This window comes from Sapajus apella, unplaced genomic scaffold, assembly GCF_009761245.1.
Source record: "Sapajus apella isolate SASKATOON/1434 unplaced genomic scaffold, GSC_monkey_1.0 scaffold10, whole genome shotgun sequence".
Taxonomy (NCBI): domain Eukaryota; kingdom Metazoa; phylum Chordata; class Mammalia; order Primates; family Cebidae; genus Sapajus; species Sapajus apella.
In genome coordinates, this window is record NW_022436950.1 from 11,867,554 (window position 1) to 11,893,526 (window position 25,973).

The window sequence follows — 25,973 nt, forward strand, 5'->3', positions numbered from 1 at the left end:
TGCTGTTTTACATTATACTCCACTAACTATTCCTATAGCAGAATAGCTATGTTAAAGGATCCATTAATTTGTTTATTAAACAAAATATAAGCTAGGGCACACCTGTAATCCGAGTCCTTTGGGAGGCCAAGTCTGGTAGATCACAAGGTCAGGAGTTCACGACCCACCTGGCCAACATTGTGAAACCCTGTCTCTACTAAAAATACAAAAAAACATTTGGGCATGGTGGCGGGCACCTGTAATCCCAGCTACTCAGGTGGCTGAGGCAGGAGAATTGCTTAAACCTGGGAGGCAGAGGTTGCAGTGAGTGGAGATTGCCATTGCACTCCAACCTGGGCAACAAAAGCAAAACTCTGTCTCAAAAAAAAAAAAAAAAAAAAAAAGTTAGTTAGGATGAGATCATGCCACAGTTGGGTGGGCCCTAATTCAATGCATCCTTATAAGAATGGGTCCTATGGTTAGAGACACACACAGGGAAAACCATGAGAAGATGAGAGCAGAGCTCAGGGTGATGCTTCTCCACACCAAGGATTGCCAGCAAACCACCAGAAGCTACAAGAGCTATGGAACAGCTTCTTTCCCACAGCCTCAGAAGGAACTGACCCTGATGACACCTTGACCTCTGACTTCTAACCTCCACAACTGTTCCACAATAAATGTTGGTTGTGCAAGCCACTCAGTTTGCACTACTTTATTATGGAAGCCTTAGCAAACTACCACAGACATGTTTATTTTATGTCTGTAGGTCAAGACGCAGCTTCCACCTCATCTCTCCTACCTAGCACGTCAGCTCCCAAGCTGATCGCAGCCATGCTCCCAACAGAGACGTGAAGCTGCTATTCACCATACCCCAAATCACTGACCTACATGGATGTCTGCTCTGAATAGACTGATCACAATCAATCAAGTTAGAGATGAGACCACCCTGCCTGACTCATTCCTGAGCTGAGTTATTCAGCAGTTATATTTGCTGAGAACCCAATATGCCTCCCGTTCACTGTGGCACAAATATGACTTAAAAAAAATTCAGATTAGAATAGTGAAAGAAAGGGCTTATATTTCTCCTCAATATTCAAGAGGGTACTGAAATCAGAAAAATGAATATATTATGTACTTAGCTAACTGGAATCTTCGAAAAATAAACATAGAAACTTGTTTAGTTCACTGCTAAAAATTAAACATAAAAAGAGAATCTTACCATGAGCCTGATTTGTTAAGTGCAACATTAGTCAGTGGCAATATATGTGCTTTGAGAACCTTCAGTGGAAGAAAACACCATTCTTTAGACTCAAACCAAATCAAGTTTAATTTGTTAGTTATAACTTCAAACCAATGCAGACATTCAATTTTGTCTTAATTATACGTCAGAAATGGCAATATCTGATTTACCTTTAAGAAAGACAGTGCTACATGGTATCTTACTGATACCACTAAATGTTACAAATTAGTGCTATGTGGTATCTTACTGATAGCAATAATTTGTCACACTTTCTTTACATATGGCATATGACGTGTATATACATACATATATGTGTATTAACTGCGTATATAGGAAATACACTAAATATGTTTCAGCAAAGATTTGACAATGTATTATATTCTTTATGAATCCTGAAGCTCCTTTAAAGTCAGAATATGTCTTATTTATCTTTCAATTCCTACAACATCTAACATACAGTGAATGTTTAATGAATATTTATTGAATGCATATACATAAATTGGACAGTCTATTAAGAGTGATTGGCTATGCTAGGACAGTCCGGGTTATGTCTGGTGCCAAAATGTAACTATTAATGGCATCTACTTTCGCTATCAAAAATGTTCCCTTTGGAGAATAAATTATGAGACACACCAGTTACAGAGCTCATATTTGAAATTAAACAGTGCCACCTGCTGGACAAAGAAATGCTACAAGACTACAACCTCATCCTCTTCTAGAAAGGAATGCCTGGATATTTTGTTATCAGGTGAGTATATTAACTAATAATTATATTTTATTATCATAATTATATTTAAATAATAAAAGATAAAAGCAGTGTAATACGAAATAATTCTAGGATAATTATAATGGAAAATTAAAAGCTTTTCTTGAAGTGCTAAATGACTATATTTGCTATATTTTAATTTAATCATCAAAAAAGCTATTTAAAAAGCATATTTACATCACATTGAAATTATATAAGTCATAAAAATAAATAATGTACTGAAATATTATTTAGCTCACATTAAAGCAGAAAATATGAAATGTTTAGGGAATGAAAAATATTTTTAGAGAAAGAGAAATTAATAAAACATCAATCATTTCACTGAAATTCTTTTATCCGATTTTTTTTAATGCATTACCTTAAAAAGATAGAATGTGTGGTTGCTGTGCTGGCCAAGTTTCTCCTGTAACCTCTGTATCAAGAGTTTCACTTGCTCTGCTCGTGAAGCTGTGATTAGAGGTTCTGCCTGATGGATTTCTTCCACTAAAGCACTGACATCCGTACTGAAATTTACACAAAAAAAAAGTTTCCTTTATTTTATGTCAGAATTTACATATACCTTTATTACATGAAGAATTGATTGCATTGCTTCATGAAGCACATTTGTAAAATGTCAAAAACACCATTATCTTTCCCAAGAGATATCTGGGGGAGTGTGGGGGTGGGAATCACACAAATCAGTAAATAGCATGATAGCAGAAAAGCAAGAAGTTTGGAATTTCTAAAACGCATTTTTCCATAGCTAAGGCTTGTTTTGTGGAGGGTGTGCCAAAAGTCTAATATTCTCACTTACTGCTGTCGTTTGAATATTTGCATCCCCTCTAAAATTCATGATGAAATGTGTTCACCAATGTAACAGCGTTAACAGGTGGGGCCTGAATGCGTAATTAAATCACAATGATGGAGCCCTCCTGAATGGGATCAGATGCCCTGATAAGACAGCCTGACAAAGAGTGTTCAGCCCTTTTGCCCTTCTGCCCTCTGCCATGTGAAGACACAGCATCAAGGCGCCACCTTGGAAGCAGAGTGAAGCCCTCACCAGACACCAAACCTGTGGGGGCCTTGATCTTGGATTTCCCAGTCAGAACTGTAAGATATAAATAAACTTCTCTCAGGTATTTTTTGTCATAGCAGCACAAAACGAATGAAGACACCTAGGAAGGCCTAGTCCGTACTAGTTCTGAACATGAGCTATTTTTCTTTTTTTTTCCTGTTTCTTTTGAATGAACATGTATTGAATGTTCCCAGCATCATACTTTTCACTTTACATATGTTCTCTTATTTAATCCTGTAAAAATCTGCTAAGGTAATGCTTTTATCATAATTATTTTAGAGATGAAGAAACTGAGGTTCAGAAAAATTAGATGTAAAATATGTTAAGGAAAAGAGAAAATGCTTAACCATAAATTTTAAAAATAATAAGGCTAATATTAATATTTATTATGGACTAAAATATTATTTCCCTGAAAGATAACTGGTCTGAAAAAATATACAGATAGATTCAAATTTTCTCTAGTATTCGCATAATTCATAGAAATTCTGAAAAAATGTTGCTGGAACAGAATAAAATTCATTCTAAAAAAGGTATCAATGTATATACACCATGAAGCATCCAAAATAGAGCCATTTCACCAATCATGTCACACACATGTCTAGAAGATGCACTATGCAGGTTCCCCCACCTTTGAGAAGGGACTCAGGCCCAGTTTCAGGGTTGGAGCTTTGTTGCCTGACAGTTTCTAGTGCAGCTCCTTCAGGTTGCACCTTGGCATTCCAGGCTCCCCGGCCACAGCTGAGCAGGGGCAGAGCAAGAGCCTGGCTATGAGGCACTCCTCTAACAGGCAAGTTTTGCTCCTGAGTTCCTCCAGATTAGCAGAGATTCTGTTGTTCCGCCTCCTTCATCACGGTCAGATGACTCCTCCTGCCAGATCCTGCTTCACGCCCTGGACTGTCACAAGTGTCACTGCCCAATAAACCTTTATTAACCCCCTCTGTCTCAGTATCCACTTCCCATGAATGTGACCTCTGATAAGTATCCCCTCTTCACCTCATAAACAAACATTAAGCTCCAGTTTTGTGCAAGGCATCAAGCTAGGAATCTGCTCATTCAAGTGACATATATTGAGTTGCTACTACTCCTTCAGCACTGGGAGTGTAAAAGGCATGGCCTCGACTCTCAAGAAATGTAATCTATTAGAGTAGGAGTGAACAGTTCGAACAAACATGAACCAGGGGCCATCTATAATAATGACTTGGATAAACCCTGAGATATTCAATTGTCAAAAAGATATTTAATTTCATAAGAATGAAAAGGGTAAAAATGCTCCTTTGAAAAGTTTTTAACGACTTGTATAAAAACAGATTTCCTCACAAAATCCAAATTAACCAGATAATCTAAACACTCCAGCCCTGTAGGATTCTCATGCAATAATTCCAGTTTGTCATCTCTGGTGCCAGTGTTTTTACAGGCACAATACTTCCAGATTCTTGCACAAAACTAGAAATAAGACTCATCCCTTTTTGAGACACTTATTTACTTTCTCATATAAACTGAAAGGTCATGTTTATGAGTGGCTACATCTTATATCTCCTCAGGAAAGCATAGCACAATTAAGTGACTACAGCTAACATGAAGAACAAAGTTTCGAGTGCCTGGATTCATGGCTCACAAATCCTTTTTGAAATGACCTAAGAATTCAAACTTTTTAAATATAAAAATCTGTGGTTTTGCGGAATGTCTAGCTGGGGGCTGTTCTCTCACATAGAGGTTTGTCTGTGCCACTTGTGTGATGTTCTATGTTCTACAAGTTGTTTCTCAAACTAGACAAAAAGCCTATCAAGTGTAGGGAGTATGATTAGTATCTTCATAGCCTCTTTTAGAATCTATCCCACATTAGATTCTTATGTATGTGTTGACGGTACATATATGTAATTGCTGACTAAATAAACGAATGTCTAACGAAGAAACTTCCTGCATGCTAGCATAGTCACACAAATCAATAACAGGTTCCATTTATAAAAATTACAGATTGGGTTTGATCTTAGGCCTCATCTTTCCCGAAAATAAACAAAGATTGTTGTTCATGAAATTCAGTGACACTCGGCAAAAGAAACAGTCATTAGAGTGAATCGGCAACCAACAGAATGGGAAAAAATTTTTGCAGTTTACCCATCTGACAAAGGGCTGATATCCAGAATTTACAAAGAACTAAAACAGATCTACAAGAAAAAAAAAAACAACCCCATTCAAAAGTGGGTGAAGGATATGAACAAACACTTTACAAAAGAAGACATACATGAGGCCAACAAACATATGAAAAAATGCTCATCATCACTGGTCATTAGAGAAATGCAAATCAAAACTACATTGAGATACCGTCTCATGCCAGTTAGGTTTCTTAATGCAATCATTAAAAAATCTAGAGACAACAGATGCTGGAGAAGATATGGAGAAATAGGAACACTTTTGCACTGTTGGTGGGAGTGTAAATTAGTTCAACCATTGTGGAAGACAGTGTGGAGATTCCTTAAGGACCTAGAAATCGAAATTCCATTTGACCCAGCAATCCCATTACTGGGTATATATCCAAAGGATTATAAATCGTTCTACTATAAGGACACATGCACACGAATGTTCACTGCAGCACTGTTTACAACAGCAAAGACCTGGAACCAACCCAAATGCCCATCGATGATAGACTGGACAGGGAAAATGTGGTACATCTACACCATGGAATATTATGCAGCCATCGAAAACGATGAGTTTGTGTCCTTTGTAGGGACATGGATGAACCTGGAAACCAGCATTCTCAGCAAACTGACAGAAGAGCAGAAAATCAAACACCGCATGTTCTCACTCATAGGTGGGTGTTGAACAACGAGAACACATGGACACAGGGGGGTAGCACTACACACTGGGGTCTGTTGGGGGGAAATGGGGGAGGGACGGGGGGGTGGGGAGGAGGGGGGAGATAGCATGGGGAGAAATGCCAGATATAGGTGATGGGGAGGAAGGCAGCAAATCACACTGCCATGTGTGTACCTACGCAACAATCTTGCATGTTCTTCACATGTACCCCAAAACCTAAAATGCAATAAAAAAAAAAAAACGAAATTCAGTGACACTATCTGTGCCACTGCTTATTCTTTCTTTGATGTAAAAAAAAATATCAACTGACTACCTTCTTTGTGCCAAGCACCTAAAATAAGACTTGGACCCCACAAAGACCATCGTCCTCTGAGCCATGCCCCATTCCCACCCTAGACAGGTGTTCCCAGAAACACCAAACCTCTCAAGCGGTAGCAGCTCCAGGATTAAGAGAGAGCCTCTCTCATCAGCTATGGTGCCAAGTGGAGTCATTATAAAACTTGGGGGCAGTTCATGAAGAAAGCTCCTTTTGCTGACAGTCTCAGGCCACAAACCTAAAACACAACATTTTTGTTCTCTTTCTTTTTTAATTTTCACCCATCGAAATTATCTTCACCTTATCTGAATTTAAGCTCTCACAGGATAATCACTAGTCTGACTCTCTCCTGAAGTTGAATTTTTGATTGTTTGTTTATAAAGACAGGGTCTTGCTATGCTGTGTTGCCCAGGCTGGTCTCAAGCTCCTAGACTGAAGTGATCCTCCTGCCTTGGCCTCCCAAGGTGCTGGGATTACAGGTGTGAGCCACCACACTTGGCCCTGAAGTGGAGTTTTGCATGAGATTTTTTTTTTTTTGAGAGGGAGTCTCACTCTGTCGCCCAGGCTGGAGTGCAGTGGCATGATCTTGGCTCGCTGCAACCTCTGCCTCCTGGGTTCAAGCAATTCTCCTCCCTTGGCCTCCCAAGTAACTAGGACAACAGGCATATGCCACCACATCTGGCTAATTTTTGTATGTTTAGTAGAGACAGGGTTTCACCATGTTGGCCATGCTGGTCTTGAATCCTGACCTCAAGTGATCCACCCTCCTTGGCCTCCCAAAGTGCTGGGATTACAGGTGTGAGCCACCATGCAGGCTATTATGATTAGATTTGGAACTCTGGGCATTATTACATCACAAGAGATTTCCTCTGGGTTCATACCAAGCTTCAGTAACAGAGGTTAGGTCTCCCCCTTCTGCCCCATGACAATTAATGAGGAGGAACATATTCACTCAGACCTATGAAGTATTTAATAATAACAGGTTTAGTAATATTCTTAAAACTCAGTTACAAGTACTTCTCAAAAATGTTAAGGTCAGCAAAAATAAAAGAAGTCTGAGAAACAGTCGCAGCCCAGGGATGCTTAAGGATACATGATGGCGAAATGTCATGTGGGATTCTGGATGGAATCCTGGAACAGAAGAAGGGAATTAGGGAAAAACTAAGAAAAACTGAATAAAGTGGGCCTTAGCTAATATGTATGTATCATACTGGTTCATTAATCCTAATAAATGTACCTCACTATCTGAGATGCTAAGATCAAGGGAAACTAAGTATGGAAACTCTACCTTCACAACCTTTCTAAAACTATAAACTCAAAGGTTTATTTTTTAAAGAACTTCCTAGAAAAAAAAAAAAGAGTGATGACCCTTTTTCCACCTCCTCTTCATTCAGGAAGATCCTCAGGTACAACTCACTGAAACAAACAGAAACTAATACACCGCAGAAGAACTATTTTTAAAAAATAATGTATTAGCTGCAGTTTATTATATACAGTTTAATGTATTACCTGCAGCTCATCCACACATCACTCTGTGTCATTTCCAGTGAAAATTTACTTGTTGCGTTAATAGTTAACTTACCTGGGACCAAGATCAAGCAAATCTATGGACTTAGTCTTTAATTCTCCACTTTTTTCATATTCCAACATAATTCCTACAGAAAGAAATAAACATGCTATAAAACACATATGATGACCGCCTATGCCAAAAGTTAACCTACCTTGCCACAATTTTTTCCATTTTTACTTTTTAAAATTTTTATTTTTTAATAAAAAAAAAAAGCAGTTATATCTAGTTCCAAAACAAAATCATGTAGACACACTTTTCCCTGGTCCTTCCCTCTAAATACAACTAAATGCCCTTGAAATTGTTCAACAGACAATGATAAAATAATTGAAAGTTGGATGGGAGAAGGTAGACTGGCTAAGGCCTCAGGGCTTGAAGAATGACTACATGGTGAGAGTCCTGGATTTTCTTTTTACCACCACACTCCACATCCCAAAACTAGGACAAGAGGGCCCTAGTCCCTGCCTCACAAATGGGGCTCCTTGCAAGCACTTTGATCCCCCGGTGGAAGCTGGGCTCGAGGCTGTTTCAGTTCCCACTGCACATGCTGGGCCCCAGCAGGCAGTTGGATCTGGCTGTAGCCCCATCAACAAAGTCCTGGGACCTCCCAGATCCCACTCCACAGCCAGGCCATTGGTGGATGGTCCTATCCACTTGCAAAAGAGACAACGATGAAGTCCAGGGATGTCTCAGACCTCACTCCACAGGCACTGAGGCAGCCTCAGCAAAGCCCTGTGTCTCCCTGTCTTCCAGCCAGCAGCATAATCAGGCCCAGAAGTGACCAGGAAGGTCCCTCTGTGACAGCAGGCCTACTAGAGAAGTACCTTCTGCCCCCTGCAGGTGGCACCAGCAGCGACTGAGCAGGAGTCTTAGCAATACAGGTATTGATTGACTTACAGCCTATGCAACTTACAACCATTCGACTTTACGACCACAATTGCTAACCACGACTGCTCCGCTGTAGATTTTTGGAAACACTACAATATTTTGATGTGTATCAAGAATATCGCTACCACCTGGGAGGCTGTGATGACAAAGTGCATGAATGGCATCTGGAAAAATTGTGTTAAGCGCTATGTTAATGATTTTGACGGATTTGACAGTGAACATGAACTTGATTCGGGAAAAAATAGTAAAACTCGCTAAAGACCTTTCTTTGGAGTGTGAAATGGAAGATGTCGAAGAGTTGCTAGACAAAGAATCTGGAGAACTTACAAATGAAGGGCTAATGGAACTGGAAGAAGAAAGAAGAAAAGCACAGAAAGAAGAGGAGGAGCCAGAAAGAAAGTTCACCACTAAGGGATTATCAGACAGTTTATCTTTACTGAATAAACTTCTTATACATTTCGAAGCAATGGACCCAAACATCGAATGATTTGCGAGGATTGAACGGATGGCGCACGATGTGTTTCGTCCATATTGTGAAATTTATGAAGAAAAAAAGAAACACACAATTCAGACAAAGCTCACCATGTTTATGAAAAAACCAACTCCGTTAACCCCAACTGCTGCCTCAGATGACGACATCAACGATCCGCAGCCAAGCTCCAGCAGCCAATAAAATGTTTTGTACATATATATATATTTTGATATGTTTTGCAATTGGGAAAATGTTTCCTATGGTATTTTTTACACCTGTATTTTGTACTTTTGTATGCACCTGTATTTTGTAATTTTGTATGTTTTGTAAATATTAAACCAGTTGTACTGGTAATGCAGTGTTTTACCTAAACCTGACGAATGTAAAAATAAGAAACAAAATGGTGTAGAGATGATACAAATGGCATAAAATGAACAAAGAAAATTATGATATATAACAATAATGAAAGAAAATTATGATAAAATATGACTTAAAGATTTTTATAAAGATTTTCACAGTACTGTACATAGAGCCTACTCAACTTACGACCAAATCGTGTTACGACCGGTCTGTCTGAACCAATCATGGTCATAAGTCGAGCACTAGCTGTACCAAAAAAAACAAAGGACAGTGGCATTGCAAGGACTTAGGAAACTACATTACCACCACCATTAAAACTAACACCCACAAAAGTACCCCAAGAATACATATGCCAAATCTAAGCAGATTTCACCAAATTAGAAGGTTTAGATAGAATCAAGAATATCCATAATAATCAAAATGTCTAGGACACGATTTTTTTAAAAAAATATCACCTACTGTGCCAAGGACAATCAACAAACAGCAATACCAAGATGAATCAGAGGTTGGAATCATCTAACAAGGACTTTAAAGAAGATATTATAAAAATCCTTCAGTAATCATTTACAAATTTATTTGAAACAAATGAAAAATGAAAAATCCCAGAAAATATTAAACCAAATGAGAATTATAAAACTAAAAAATATAATAAGAAAAATAAAAAACTTGCTAAGTGAGTTCAAAAGTAGAGATGACAGAAAATAGAATCCGTGAACTTGAAAATGGAACCATAGAATATACTGCATCCAAACAGCCCAGCACTAATAAAAACTGGACAGAACTTCCTAGCCACTTGATTCTACTACCTGTGTCCGTGGATATAGACAAGTTCATCTAAAAAATTTGGCTTCAGGACCACCTTACACTCTTAAAAATTATTTAGAACACCAAAGAGTTTTTGGTTTTTTTCATATTAAAAACTAAAATTGAGAAAGTTTTAAAACATTTATTAAGTCATTTTAAAATAACAATAACTCATAGCACGTTGTTTTTATAAAATTTTGTAAAAATAACTATATTTTCATGCCCCCCAAAAGAGCAAGAAGAGTAGTGCTGTTTTATACTTTTGCAACTCTCTACTATCTGGCTTGATTTAAGACACTATATTCTCATCTGTTTCTGCATTCAAGCTGTTGCTAAAGGTTTTAAACAAATGTAGTCAGACACTGATAGGTAGTCTGAAAATGGATATTATAATTGCTTTTTTATATCATTATGAACATTCTTTTTGATATTATATTAAGACTCAACAAATGGTGACTTCTTAAAATTAGTTGCTGTATAGAATCTGAAACCATATTAGTGAACTTTTCCATATACTTGCATTAAACCCCATTGGTCTATTTCACACTTTCGATGGATCTTTTATCCATGCATGATCCATGCACAATCATGCACTGGACATTTGAAAAATAAGTTATGCATATATTTTAACTGCTGAAATATTTCATCACACAATATCAGAAAGTAACATTTGCCACTTTCACTACCAATTTTTATCATAAGAAAATTCTCACTGTTGTTAAGCTGTCAAGATTATGGTGGTAAACAAAAGTGTTAGGAGCTTATACTTTTTGCTTGAAAGCGCAAATATATCACTAGCAAGAAATGCTGACATTTTTGTTTGAAAGTTGTGGGCTCACTTTGTTCATTTTCAAGAAAATGTCTGCCAAATGTCCAAGTCTGAAAACCATGTTGTTTCTTGGTCAGTCTTTCAAGTAAAAGTGCTTTTCCATGAAAAAAATTTGGCTCATCTCATAACTCAAGCAACTGACATTTTCCTTAAGACAACTGCGTTAGTTTGTTTTCATACTGCTATAAAGAACTGCCTGCGACTGGGTAATTTATAAAAGAAAGAAGTTTAATTGACTCAAAGTTCCTCACAGCCAGGGAGGCCTCAGGAAACTTACAATCATGGTGGAAGGAAAAGACGAAGTAAGTCACCTTCTTCACAAGGCGGCAGGAAGAGAATGCATGCAGGAGAAACTACCAAACACTTATAAAATGATCAGATCTCGTGAGAACTCACTATCATGAGAACCGTCCCCTCATCCAGTCACCTCCGTCTGGTCTTTCTCTTGACATGTGGGGATTATAGGGATTATGGGAATTATAATTCAAGATGAGATTTGGGTGAGGACACAAAGCCTAACCATATCAACAACTATTCAGGCTTCATGAACAGCAGAAGTGATTTCTTAGTGCTTTGTATTTCATCATCTAGAATACTCAAAACACATGCACTCATATGTTAACATTTAGCTACATTAATAATTTTTGCTGCTTCATCAAGGAAATTCCCAAGCGAAACTAGGTTGTTTTGCTGGGATTTTTTGTTTTTTACTATTGTGAGTGTGTGTCACTGAAAAATACAGTGACTACCATTATAGTTTGGTGTCACTTCCTTGATTTGTAGTAAGGCACCAGCAGTTTCACCTTCCATTGCTTCTGGACCATTAGTAACAATGTCAGTACAGTGTAAAAAAGGAAGCAACATCTTATTGTTATCATGAAAAATAAGTTTGACCTTAAGACCCTGCTGAAAGTGTTCAAGTGTTCTCGGGAGTCCCCTACAGTTTGAGAATTACTGCTATAGTCCATAGTTTGATATAACCAATATGATTCCAGCAGTATTTCAGATCAAGGGAAAATAGGAAATGTTACCAAAACACGATGTTTACTTTTCAAAAGCACTGAACCGTTGAGAAAGAATGTGGCAGAGGCCAGGTGTGGTGGCTCACTACTATAATCCCAGCACTTTGGGAAGCTGAGGCAGGTGGATCGCTTGAGATCAGGAGTTTGAGACCAGCCTGGCCAACATGCTGAAACCCTGTCTTTACTAAAAATACAAAAATTAGCTGGGTGTGCTGGCAGGCACCTGTAATCCCAGCTACTTGAGAGGCTGAAGAAGGAGAATCGCTTGAACCTGGGAGGCAGAGGTTTCATTGAGCTGAGATCACACCACTGACTCCAGCCTAGGTGACAGAGTAAAACTCTGTCTCAAAAAAAAAAAAAAAAAGAATGTGGCAGAGTTGAAAAGTGTGTACTTGGCATCAAATACATCTTCAACCCCTTACTTATGTCATAGTTCTAGCAAAGTAATTTCTTTATCTCAATTTTCTCATCTATGAACAATACCTACAGTTTGCTGATTGAGATTACATAAATGTATAAAAAGCACTTGGCATAAATTCTCAATGAACAGTGCTTATTAACTAGCTGTTAATCAAATGCTGGCTTGTGCCATTCCCTACATGGTCACCTTGTATTACTTAAATTGCATTTATGCCTTCTCTTTCCAGTGAGCTTGTAACGTCTTTGAAGAAGGAAGCATATCCATGTCAGATGACTCCCTAAGTTCCCAAAAAGACCCTTCTCAGGGTAAGTCATGATTTAAGCACAACAGGCCTGTGATTTGTTTTGTTCAGGGTCAAGTATGAGCAACACACTCAGATCCCTCCCTAGCTTCCACTTCTCCATCAACAGTGCCTGCTTTTATCCAGTGCCTTCATGATCTTTCAAAATGCTCAAGTAGTGCTTGTTGAATACATGAATTAACTGGTAGATGATTAGAAGACTGTCCTCAAATTGCTTAATGTATTTGACATTCTCTGTCCTTATAGCACAAGCCTTTCAGAAATCATCAACACTATTAACAATATGTCCTCCTTCCTCAAATATACCTCCTTTAAGCTTTTATAAAATCTCTTCTTTCTCTTTTCCCAATCACTTTGTCATTTTTTATTCTCCTTTGTCCCCTTTTGCCTGACCTTTAAACACTAAGCATCTTTAAACTTCAGGTCTAGAGATTCTTCTCTTCTCACCTTATATTCTTTCCCTGTATAAATTCATCGGTTCCAGGACTTTAATTACCATCAACATGCTAACCATTAATTGCAACCCACTAGTCTAGATGTCCTCTGAGTTCCAGATACATAGATGTCACCCCACCACCTCAATGAGTTCAGGATCTTCTCCTTCAACATTGCTTCTCCTCTAGAGTTTCTTCCTCATCACTACCCACTCAGCTGCATATGATCTCTCAGAAGGAATTTTTCTCAACCCTGTCTTGCTGTGCAGATATGGTGAAACCTAACAGGTAATCCAGGCAGATGTTGTGTAATGAAGTGCAAGATTTTAGAACAGAAAAATCATTCAAAATGCTTTTAATGGCTGGAGTAGCTGCCCAGAACACTCTCACATGGCAAGCAAATACTAGTTAGAAGAGAGTTTGGCATAATTTTGTGTTGTTTTTTTCCCCACAAAAAGTAGTTCTTTTGTACTAAAGACCTGAAACCAAACTATAGTCTCAAAAGCAAACTTTAAAAGAAAAAAAGAAAGATTCCGTGGAAAGCCAACCAGCACTTATTTCTTCAGAGTAAAAAAAAGACTATTCATGTCACATTAAACTTTTCAGCAAAATATGGACATTATAGCACTGTTAAAATATCTTTAAACCTAACTGTATGCCACGTTACAAAAAAGATTTAAGGTTTTTATAAAAGATAAATAGAATACAAAAAGCTAAGACTAGAAGAAGATAAGAAAGAGATACTGTAACCATTAAAGATGCAGCTAATGGCAAGATCACATTTATAATCGCAAAGAAAATTACTGAATATCTAAATATAGAATAAAAAATATGCAAGTCCTAGATGTACTATTGATTAAAAAAAATGTGATAAACGAGGAGACACATTTATTAATGAGAAAACTTAATGCGGTAAAGATGTCAAATTTATGAAGTTAATATAATTATAATGATGTTACTTTTTAAAATGTGAAAATTTACTGTACCAGATATTACAATGAACTATAAAACAATAAAATGTGGTTCTGATACAAAATTAGATCAGTATAATAAAATCATCTATGCATCAAAATTTAAAAATAAAGTGAAGGTAATATTTCAATTAATAGAGAAAGAATGTATCATTCAATAAATGATGTAATCATATTTCAGATTAATAGAGAAAGACAGTTTTGTTCAATAAATGATGTAATAATCACTTGGAATTTTTGAAAAGTTAATAAAATATATTTCCGCCACATACAATGTGCAAAAATATTCCAGGTTGATTACAAATTTTAATATTAAAAATAAAATATAAAACATTCTAAATAATATATTGTATTTATATCTTAGTGTCTGTAATCACCTTTGTAAGTACGTGAAACACAATAGCTATAAAAGAAAAATTTGGCAAATTTGTCTAAAATAAATTGTAAGCTTCTGTATGATAAAAGATACCACAAAGTTAAAGGCAAATAGTAATCAGCAAAGAAGTTTCAACCATAAACACAAGCTTTAAGAACTTAATATAAAGAGCTCCAAACATAATTTTTAAAAAGAAAATTGGACAAAAGTCAGGAACAGTCAATGTACAAAGACAGTCAATGATCAAAAAACAAACCAAAACCAAAAATCCCTAATTTCATTATCAAAAAAAAATACAAAACAAAGTAGATATAAGTTTCACCCATCAAATTACCAAAGATTAAAAAGACTGATAATATTCAACATTAGCAGCTTGAAGAAAGAGGCATTCTCACACATTAGGTGGCTCCTTTCAAGGGATGATCACATCTTCAGGGGGATGAGGCCGATCTTAGCTATTTCTTGATGTATTTTCATTATTTAGCTATGCATAAATATTTTATAATTTAAAAAAGTAAGAGAAGCCAGGCATAGTGGCTCATGCCTGTAATTCCAGCACTTTGGGAGGCTGAGACAGGCAGACCGCTTGAGGCCAGGAATTCGAGACCAGCCTGGCCAACATGGTGAAACTCTGTCTCTACTAAACATACAAAAAATTAGCCAGGTGTGGTGTCATGCCTGTAATCCCAGTTACTTGAGAAGCTGAGGCAGGAGAATCACTTGAACCCAGGAGGTAGACGTAGCAGTGAGTTGAGATTGTGCCACTGCACTCCAGCCTGGGCAAAAAAAATAATTAAAATTAAAATTAGAAAGTAAGAGAAAAATAAGAAAAATGAAAAAATGATAGGGATCAACATCTTTTCTTTTTCATTTTGTTAGAGGCAGAGTCTTGTTCTGTCACCCAGGCTGCAGTGCAGTGATACAACCATAGCTCACTGCAGCCTCGAACTCTGGGGACTCATGCCATCCTCCTGCCTCATTTTCTTGAATAGCTGGGACTACAGGCCCATGCCACTGTGCCCAGTAACTTTTTAATTTTTTGTAGAAACAAGATCTCACTATGTTTCTCAAACTCCTGGGCTCAAGCCATCCTCCTGCCTCAGCCTCTCAAAGTGCTAGGATTAAAGGTATGCACCACCATGCCCAGTTGATCAACATTATTAGAATATAAACTCTTGAAGATCAAGATCCCTATGAATGTATTTGAAAATTCAAGAAAGATACATACAATAAAATATACAAAGTCTGTATCAATGCAAGGTGTCATTATCATTAAGAGAGTGTTTCTTTCAGTACTATAATTTTAGATTTTTGGCATTATATATAAGGGTACTTACTATGTGTTATTATTGAGGAAATAAATGTTTGAGTAAATAAATGGTGTACACAATGAATAAACAATATAATAATAATCTATAACTCAGAGAGAAAAAGGTTGGAAAGAGTTAGCACTTGGCAGCCCATGGAGTATGATCTAATACCTTAAGGAAATGCATTTTTAACACTTTAGCAAATAAGTTAACAAAAGTCTGCTTTCTCTCTTCACTATCTTGTTTGTAATAAAGTAAAAAGATTCAAAGTCTTTAAGCTGACTACTAAAAATTCGTTGGGATGCTGTGCAAATGGATCTGGAAAATAAAGTACAAAATTGAAACATGTACATTTGACTGCTTTGCTGTTACAAAACCTCTAGGCCAGGGATCCCTTCAGCCCACTGGACCCTAGACCAGTACCAGTCTGTGGCCTGTTAGAACCCAGGACACACAGCAGGGGGTGAGCAGTGAGCGAGTGAGCATTACCTTCTGAGCTCAATCCGCCTCCTATCAGATTAGAGCAGCATTAGAGTCTCATAGCAGCACGAAACCTATTGTGAACTATGCATACGAGGGATCTAGGTTGCACACTCTTCATGTGAATCTGACTAATGCCTGATGATGTCAGGTGTAACTGTTTCATCCTGAAACCATCCTCCTCATCTGTGGAAAAATTGTCTTACCCGAAATCAGTCAGTCCCTGGTGCCAAAAAACTTGTGCAACATTGATCTAGGCAATATGTTCATCCCTCTCATGATTACTGAGCTCCAATATGAGCAAAAGGCTGTGCCACATGCCATGAAGAATAAAAACAGAAAATCAACAGAGTCCAGGAGCAATGGCTCATGCCTATGATCCCAGCACTTTGGGAGGCGAGGCAGTTGCATCACTTGAGGTCAGGAGTTCAAGATCAGCTTGGCCAATATGATGAAACTACATAACTACTAAAAATACAAAAATTAGCTGGGCATGATGGCACATGCCTGTAATCTCAGCAACGCAGGAGATTGAGGCAGAGATTGCACAGAGGTTGCAGTGAGCCAAGATCTTGCCACTGCACTCTAGTCTGGGCTGTACTCCAGCCTGGGCAACAGAGTAAAACTGTGTCTCAAAAGTAAAAATAAATAAACAAAGACGCTGCCAGAAATACATGTGTTTCTTCAGTGATTGTTTCCCATAGTATCTTAGTAATCTTAATTTTCCCTTGATTGTGTATTATTCAATAAATATAATTTCCAAAACAGGTAAGAAGCCTGTATTCCTCAAATTCTTCAATATTTAAAAGGGCATGCTTCAAATGATATTAGTATTCTTTACTTAGATTATATATTCAATCAACAGAAACCTTTAAAGCGCTCAGAATGTTAGCTAGTTTAGTTAACCGTTGACTTACTTCTTTCTCCTGGCCAAAGAATTATGGACTTCACACAATAAATTAAAGACAAAAATTGTCATAACTGAGTCAGCTGAAAAGCACAGAGTCAACACCCACTCTTCCCAAAGCAAACAGCTTATGAGTTAATAAATATGACCAAGATGAAAAGGAATGTCCCATGTTTGATTAGCCATGTTATTAGTATGCGCATTTAGTTTTTGAGAATGCAGGTAGGGAGACAGCATTCAGTAGATAGCAACAAGACAATGCCCCTGACCTATCTGTTATTCAAAAGAAAGTGGGAGGACGAAAATTAGAGGATTAGGAGGCAAAACAAAACTCCTCTATATGCAAAAGGATAAGGGTAGCACCAGAATGATTCAGTGGTGAATGGTTTTTTCCTATCTGGTAATGTTATTGAAACACCTACCTGCTATTCAGCAGTATGTTGGAAACTTGCATATGATATGGCTCACCAAAGATTGGAATTCAGAAATTAAATGTCAAGGGTGCTAAGTAATATGATCTCATTATAAGATAATCATTAAGGCAATAGTTGCAAGCATGAGTCAAGATCATTGCCTGAATCTAAGATCGCTATAAGAATCCTAGGCTTTTAGAGCTGAAGTAGATCAAAGGTCACTTATCTGACCCTTTCACATTTCAGAAAGAGTTTGAGGCATTCTGCATAACACACAACATCTCATTAAACTCACTTATTCAACAGAAACATTAATGTCATTTTGTGCACCAGGCTCTGCTCTGGGTGCTAGAGATAAGGCGGAAACAAAATAGACAAAGTTTCTACTTTCATCAAGCTTTCATTCTAGCAGGGAAGAATAAACAAAATAAATGAGTAAAATAATGATGAGTTGGATTAAGAAAGCCCCAAGGAGAAAAGACAAAGTAGGGAAAGGGGCTGTGAAATATCATGGGAAGAAGGTAGGAATGCTCAGAAGGGAGTCATCTAAGTCTTCACTTTACACACTTTTAAGGAAAGAGTTTAAAAATATGGGATGCTAGCGATACAAATGTCCATAGGTAGATTATTCGAGGCAGAAAGAACAGCAACAGCAGACCCTGAGTGGGGACATGCCTGTCCCATCCAAGGAACACCAAGGAGTTCTGCTGGAGGGAAAAGCAGAAAGTGGTGAGGTCAGGAAAGCAACAGGGGCTGAGATTTTGCAGGGCCTTGGGAATTGTAACCCTTTTAAGTGAGATGAGAAGCCATTGGAGGGCTGGAGCAGAAGAGTGACATGATCATATTTATGTTCCGACAGAGCCATCCCACTGCCATGTAGACTGAAGTGGGTCGAGGGAGGAAGGAAGTTTTCAAGCTGAAAAGAACGGTAGCGGTCAGGTAGAAGAAACTGTTGAATTCTGTATATATTCTGAAGCCAGGACTAGCAGGATTTGTTATTGGACCAGATGTGGAGTATGAGAGAGAGGAGACAAGGAAGAGTCCAAAATGTTTGGCATGAGCAAGTGGAGAAATGGAGCTGCAATTTGCTGACCATAGGAGATCCCAGATGGGACGCACAGTAGACATTCAGATGAATTCGTCGGGCAGGCAGTTAGGTACTCAGGACTATGCAGGATGGTTTGTTTTTTTATTTTTTGTTTTTGTTTTTTTGAGACAGAGTCTTGCTCTGGCGCCCAGGCTGGAGTGCACTGGCACAATCTCGGCTCACTGCAATGACCACCTTCCAGGTTCAAACGATTCTCCTGCCTCAGCTTCCTGGGTAGCTAGGTAACAGACCCGCACCACCACACCTGGCTAATACTTTTTGTACTTTTAGTAGAGGTGGGGTTTCACCACATTGGCCAGGCTGGTCTGGAACTCCTGACCTCAGGTGATCTGCCCGCCTCAGCAACCCAAAGTGCTGGGATTACACATTTGAGCCACCGTGCCCAGCTTCAGGACAGTTTTTACGCCTTGAGAATGGACAAGATTGCCTAGTATATAAGAATAGATAGAAAAGAGAAATCCAAGGTTAGGTTTCTGGGGCACTCCAACATTAAATAATCAAAAAGAAGAAGAGGAACCAACAAAGTGGACAGAGAAGAAGTGACAATGACACACAAATAAAAATAGAATCTGTCCTGGAAGCAAAAGAAAAGTAGAGTGGTCAAATGGGTCGAATGCTGCTGTCAGGTCAAGACAGGCAAGGACTGTGGCTTGACCAGTGGATTAGCAATGTGAATGTCACTGGAGATCTTGAAGTGGGCAGTTTCAGTGGAGCAATGAGAGTGAAAACACGATAGGAGTTCAATCCAGAAGGGAGGACAACAACTGGGGAAAGCATTCTTCCAAAAAGCTTTCTTTACTCTGAAGAGAAAGAAGATGGAAGGGTCTAGTAGACCTGTAAAGTGGTGCTGTTGTCACCACGTACCCATGGTTTGATAGAGTAAAACAAATTGCCCAAGTTTTTTTTTAATCATATATGGTGAGAATCAGTTATTCTGAACCCAGAGCCCGTATTCTTAACCTACACTCCAAAACAAAGGGATGAAAGCAAGGGCTTCATTTATTGGTACACCTATGGGAACCAGCACAGGCCTATGGGCAAGAAGAGCCAAAAGAAAATTACGGAATTATGGAATACTTAAAGGGAACAGGCTATTGGTCTTAATTTTAAATTTTCTATATACTATATACCTATATCTAACTTGAATTTCTTAGATACTCTCTGCCCGGTGCAGTGGCTCATTCCTGTAATCCCAGCACTTTGGTAGGCCAAGACAGGTGGATCACTTGAGATCAGGAGTTTGAGACCAGCCTGGCTAACATGGTGAAACTCTGTCTCTACGAAAAATACAAAAATTAGCTGGGTGTGGTGGTGCACACCTGTGATTCCAGCTACCATGGAGGCTAAGGCATGAATATCATTTGAATACAGGTGGTGGAGGTTATAGTGAGCCAAGATCGCACTACGCACTCCAACCTGGGCAACAGAGCAAGACTCTATCTCAAAAATTAAATAAACTAATTAATTAAATAAAATAAATTTCCTAGATACTCCCATATATATAGCTTTCTTATGTTATTTTAATTGGAGTTCTATGAGGGAGAAAATGAGTGTCTTTTCTACAATTGCTAACATCCAACTGGAGAAAGTAGCTGTCCAGGCTCCATCTTCCAGGGAGGCAGAAACAGCATCCCTTGAGATTTTCAGTATTTATTCTCAATAATTTCCATACCTGATCTCTCATCAAATACATCCATTTATCCATACATTCATTCAACAAACATTCCTGATCTTCTATGTCCCTAAATTTCTTACAAGAGCAGAGGATGCTACAATGATTAAAAAAAAAAAAAAAAAAATCTTTGTTCTCACGAAGTTTATATTAAATGGGAAAGAGGTAGACATTTGAAACATAACAAGTAGAATTTTGGATGGTGTCAAATATAATCTTTAAACACATTATGGCATAGAGTAAAATCAGTGCAGGCTACTTTGAATAGGTGGGAAAGGAAAGTCTCTTCAGATGGTTGACATTGATTGAAACTGAATGAAGAAAAGGAAGCAGCTTTTTCTAGCTCTAGGGAAAGCTGGGTCCAAAAAAAGAACAATGAGCAAAAGGCCCTCTGAAGTCTTAGAAGAGCAAGCTAAAGAAGTCGGAAGTTTTAGAAGTCAACAGCACAGGATAAGCCAAATCCCATGAGGTGCAGATTGATTCTTAAGTATGATGGGAAGCTATTGGAGATCTTGAATTCAGATCCCACTGCCTAGATGGATTATAGGAGATTAGGGTGAAAACCAGGAATCCAGTTAAAAAGCCACTGGAGTAGCCCAGCCGGAGGGAATGGTGGCTGGAATGGAGGGTGCTCCCAAAAGACTAGGCTGGCAGCTGGAAGGGACGTCCGACCAAACACTCTGTGCTATAGAAAGAGGGATAATCTGATGGATTCACAGAATATTTTGGACTTAGAGCTGGCAGAATGGATAAAGGAATGCAAAAGGGGTGGGGGGGGCAGTAAATGATCAGAAGAGAGAAACAAAAAGCGACCACCTGACCACCTAGGTTCTGTCAAAAAACAGGCAGGGTGATGATGCCATCTACTGTCAGGGCACAGTCTGAGGAAGCAGCAGGACTGGGATGGGGCTGGAAGAAAGAAATCATGAGATCTCAGTGCAACAGGCACTTCGAAGGAAATGTTGACCAAGCAGTTGGATGTGTTGCTGGGAAAAGTGCGACATTCAGCCTTAAATTCAAGTCCCACCCCTCATAAAGCTATTCTAAACCAAACTGGTGCAAAGTATCTTACACTCCTTTGAAATTTTTATGACACTTCCTATCCAAACTTCACTGGGCAAGTGTACTGGTTATCTTCTGTCTTGTGGCACGTTTTGCAGATGTTTCTATTTTTAATGGGAGTTCTGAATTAGAAGGCAAGAGTTCCACTCCTATTTCTGTCCCTAATAAAGTGGGTGATCAACGGGTGTCACTTATTCTTTAAAGGTGACCAAGTCCTAAAATTAGAGTTAGGCAATGATTAAGTAATTAAGGTACTGCTTAAGTTAGTAACTGATAGTTAAGTAATTTATTTCATCGTTACTTCACTCATTGGCCTCAAGGACTATGGTCTTCTTTAAAGGTCCATGGCACAGAGCACAAAGCGTGTATGCAGTAGGCACTCAATAAATGTAGACGGACTGATGTGCACAGTCAAATTTAACTCTTTAAATTCCTAAAAGAGTAATTGCTCAAGTTTAGAGGAAGAGTTCAGCATCTGAAGGAATGAGGGGCCCAGGTTGGGAAGTGCCTGTCTTCCTGTCCCATCAGGGTACCCCTCCTCCCCCACGCTCCTCAGTCCCCGCGGCCTCCTCCGCCCCAGACCCTCCCAGTCCCGGAGCCCAGGGTCCCACATGGGGATGACTGGGCCGGGTCGGCGCGTACCTGGCGGGTAATAACGTAGCAGGAAGCTCTTGAGCTTCATTTTCTTGCTCTCCAAGGCCGGGCCGATGGGCTTCGTAGTCATGGAAACCGCTAAACAGCAGCGGGACGCGGGTGCGCATGCGCAGGTGGCACCGCGCGGTCCTGGAGCGCGGACCTGGGAGTTCCCGCCCCGCGGGCGGCTAGGGGGCGACGCGGGTTCCGGCGCGCGGGAGCGAGTGTTCTGGAGGTGCCTAAACTGAACGGGTGAGGGCACCTCAGAGGAGCTAGGCATGGCCAGGAACCGACGGCCTCGGCCACGGCTGGGCCGCGTGCACTGTTTCAGCACACTGGGTTTCCCAGAAGGAAGAGTGAGCGGAAAAGCCGCTGCTGGTTACCGCCCCGGGGCCCCAGCCCATGCCCTGTGCTTGTCCTCCCAAAAGAAAAATGACCCCGGCCGGGCGCGGTGGCTCACGCCTGTAATCCCAGCACTTTGAGAGGCCCAGAGGGGCGGATCACGAGGTCAAGAGATCGAGACCCTCCTGGCCCACATAGTGAAACCCCCGTCTCTACTAAAAATACAAAAAAAATAGCTGGGTGTGGTGGCACACGCCTGTAGTCCCAGCTACTCGAGAGGCTGAGGCAGGAGAATTGCTAGACGGCGGGAAGCGGAGGTTGCAGTGAGCCGAGATTGCGCCATTGCACTCCAGCCTGGCGCCTGACGACAAAGCGAGACTCTGTCTCAAAAAAAAAGAAAAAAAGAGCCGGGCGCGGTGGCTCACGCCTGTAATCCCAGCACTTTGGGAGGCCGAGGCAGGTGGATCACGAGGTCAAGAGATCGAGACCATCCTGGTCAACATGGTGAAACCCCGTCTCTACTAAAACTACAAAAAATCAGCTGGACATGGTGGCGCGTGCCTGTAGTCCCAGCTACTCAGGAGGCTGAGGCAGGAGAATTGCCTGAACCCAGGAGGCAGAGGTTGCGGTGAGCCGAGATCGCGCCATTGCACTCCAGCCTGGGTAACAAGAGCGAAACTCCGTCTCAAAAAAAAAAAAAAAGGAAAGAAAAATGACCTCAACTCAATATCCTTCATTTCTGGACTCTGTGCCATACATTGCACTAAGCAGAGTATGTACACACGCATGTAATCCTAACAAGGTGTGAGTTACGGGCCACTTCTTAAGGAGGAAGTAACTGAGAATTAGAGAAAGTGGCGAACTGCCGGAGGTCGCAGCCTAAATGAGTCGTGGAGGCAGGAATGAAAGGCAGGTGTGTCGGAACCTACACCAGAAAGCCTACACCTGTGCTCTCAACCTGAGCTTAAAGCTCTCCAGGCCTTCATGTGGTCTGTCCTGTTTCTTCCCAGCATCGTTCTTTGCCGGCCACGTTTACATCAGGAAGCTGCGGAGAGAAAGTCAGCCAGCCAGCTTGTCAATTTCCTTTAAGGAATTTGTCCTAAATCGGAATTTCCCAAACTTAAGTAATGACTATGTTGTCTGCACAACTATGAGCCATATACGCTCCTTACCACCTCGAGAGATCCATACCTAAGTTTTCTTTAAGTTCTTAAAATGCCTCTAGATTCACTCGCTTATTTTACTTCACTTTTTAAAATGTAATTTTAAAAATTGCCTTTACTTTTACAGTTACTGGCTGTTTACTGAAAATCGTATGAAACTTAATTCCACCTGTGAAGTTTCTATTTCTAAATTTAAAATTATTTGAAATTTTCAGTAAATAGCCAGTAACTGTAAAAGTAAAGGCAATTGTTTAAAGGTGTTGAATTGGTTGTTAAGGGCCGAGGTGGGAGGATGGCTGGAGCCCAGGAGGCAGTGGTTACAGTGAGCTGAGATCACCCCACTGCACTCCAGGCTGGGTGACAGAGCCAGACTCTGTCTCAAAATATATATATATGGATGTAGTCTATCTATACATACATATTTTTATATTGAGAGAGAGAGAGGAGAGAGGGAGGAAGGAGTCATCCTGGGGCATCCAGATTCTGCATGTTTTGAGGCTGGGCAAGGTAAGGGAGGAGTAGGCTTCCAGCTGCAGCTGGGCTTGGTAGATGCCATTTGGCTCAGCTTCTTCTGGAGAAAGGCAACATGGGTGAAATGACTGCTTTACCGGTGTTGGGGCCACACTGAAAGCAGCAGATAAAAAGAGAGGTGCAGTCCTCTCCTAGAAAGAGAAGACACGGATGCTCAGAGCCAGGCAGGAGCAGTCTGCTGTGCACAGTCTGCTTGTCACAGTAGGCTCTAGAGCAGAGGAACTGCATCAGGGTTAGGGACACATGGACCAGGCATTGCATTTACCCTCTTCCTCTGCCTGCCTCCACCCTCACAGCAGGACTCAAAAGCATCTGATCTTACCTGGGACTTGAAAACTGACAAGATCAGGGCCACTAATTCTATCATTCAATAAATATGTATTAAGGACCTGCTAGTACCTAGGATGCTACTCTTATAGGGATCTAATTCTGAAAAATATTTCAAGGCAGTCATTCACAGAAAGAATCAGACTTCGGGTGACTTTGAAATGACTATAAGTTGCCAGACACGGTGGTTCACGCCTGTAATCCCAGCACTTTGGGAGGCCAAGTTGGGTGGACCATCTAAGGTCAGGAGTTCAACACCAGCCTGGCCAACATGGTGAAACTTCATCTCTACTAAAATTACAAAATTAGCCAGGCATGGTGGCACATACCTGTGATCCTACTCGGGAGGCTGAGGCAGGAGAATCACTTGAACCCAGGAGGTGGAGCTTGCAGTGAGCATTATGCTATTATACTCCAGCATGGGTGACAAGAGTGACTCTGCCTCAAAAAAAAAAATAAAGAAAGAAAAAAAGAATTGTAGGTCAAAGGGAGACAGATCTCTAGGTGTGATCAAATTTACATTCACCGATGGGTCGATACCAGGAGGTGGCAGGCTGATAAACATCTAGCACAGCTGATAAACAGCATTGCCACCGAGATTCGATTAGCACAGCTGATAAACAGATTTGCCACTGAGGCATTAGAGCAGAATGCCTGACTTGAAGCCTGGCTCTACCGCTATCCCGACATGGGATCTTGGGCAAGGTCCGTCACCTCTCTGGGCTTTAGTTTCCTCATCAAAAAGCTAGAAATGATCATGGTATCCAATTCATAGAGTTGTCACTATGAGCCTGACTTACTTGAAAACATTCTGTAAGAAGTAAAGACATTGATGATAATGATAAGTATGATTACGCTAAGTTTGTTTGAAACTGAGGAAAGGGTATATCCATATCATTTTCATTTCAATTGATAATCTAAGTCAACAATTGCTCCAATTGCAATTTGGAATCTTTTGTGTGATCCTTCACAAGTATACTTTACTAATTATGTCAAATAGTGTTACTATAGTTCGCTTAAATATTAAAATTAGCTTACATTCTTTAAAACAAACTATTTTCTCTGTGGCCTCAAATAGATTTATTTTCTCAAGTAAATGGTCTAGAGGATTTAGAAGGGAGGGATGGATTCCAGCTGCAGCTGGGCTTGGTGGATTCCATTTGGCTCAGCTTCTCCTGGAGAAAGCCAACATGGGTGAAATGACTGCATTACTGGCATTGGGGCCACGCAGAGAGCAGCAGATAAAAAGAGAGGTGCAGTCCTCTCCTAGAAAGAGAAGACACGGATGCTCAGAGCCAGGCAGGAGCAGTCTGCTGTGCACAGGGTTTAAAGGTGGCCTCATCACAGCAGGCCCTGGAGCAGAGGCACTGCATCAGGGTAGGGGCACATGGACTTACCAAGCTAGAGACAA

The 25,973-nt window shown here is 39.9% G+C and overlaps 1 protein-coding gene across 5 annotated transcripts in view; it reads right to left on the reverse strand.

Moving 5' to 3' along the window:
- DAW1 (dynein assembly factor with WD repeats 1) overlaps positions 1 to 22,347 on the reverse strand; it is a 47,792-nt gene extending 25,445 nt beyond the window's left edge. For 2 of the 5 annotated variants that reach the window (XM_032277998.1, XM_032277997.1), the window contains exons 1-4: positions 22,209 to 22,345; positions 7,752 to 7,824; positions 2,344 to 2,488; positions 1,199 to 1,257 (exon numbers count right to left, since the gene is read on the reverse strand). In XM_032277998.1, coding sequence (XP_032133889.1) covers positions 1,199 to 1,257; positions 2,344 to 2,488; positions 7,752 to 7,824; positions 22,209 to 22,290 — 359 coding nt within the window. In that variant the 5' untranslated portion in view covers positions 22,291 to 22,345. Of the gene's footprint in view, positions 1 to 1,198; positions 1,258 to 2,343; positions 2,489 to 7,751; positions 7,825 to 16,413; positions 16,521 to 22,208 lie in introns of those variants that run through there. The other 3 variants (XM_032278000.1, XM_032277999.1, XM_032278002.1) reach the window with 3 other exon arrangements.
- Positions 22,348 to 25,973: the final 3,626 nt, after the last annotated feature.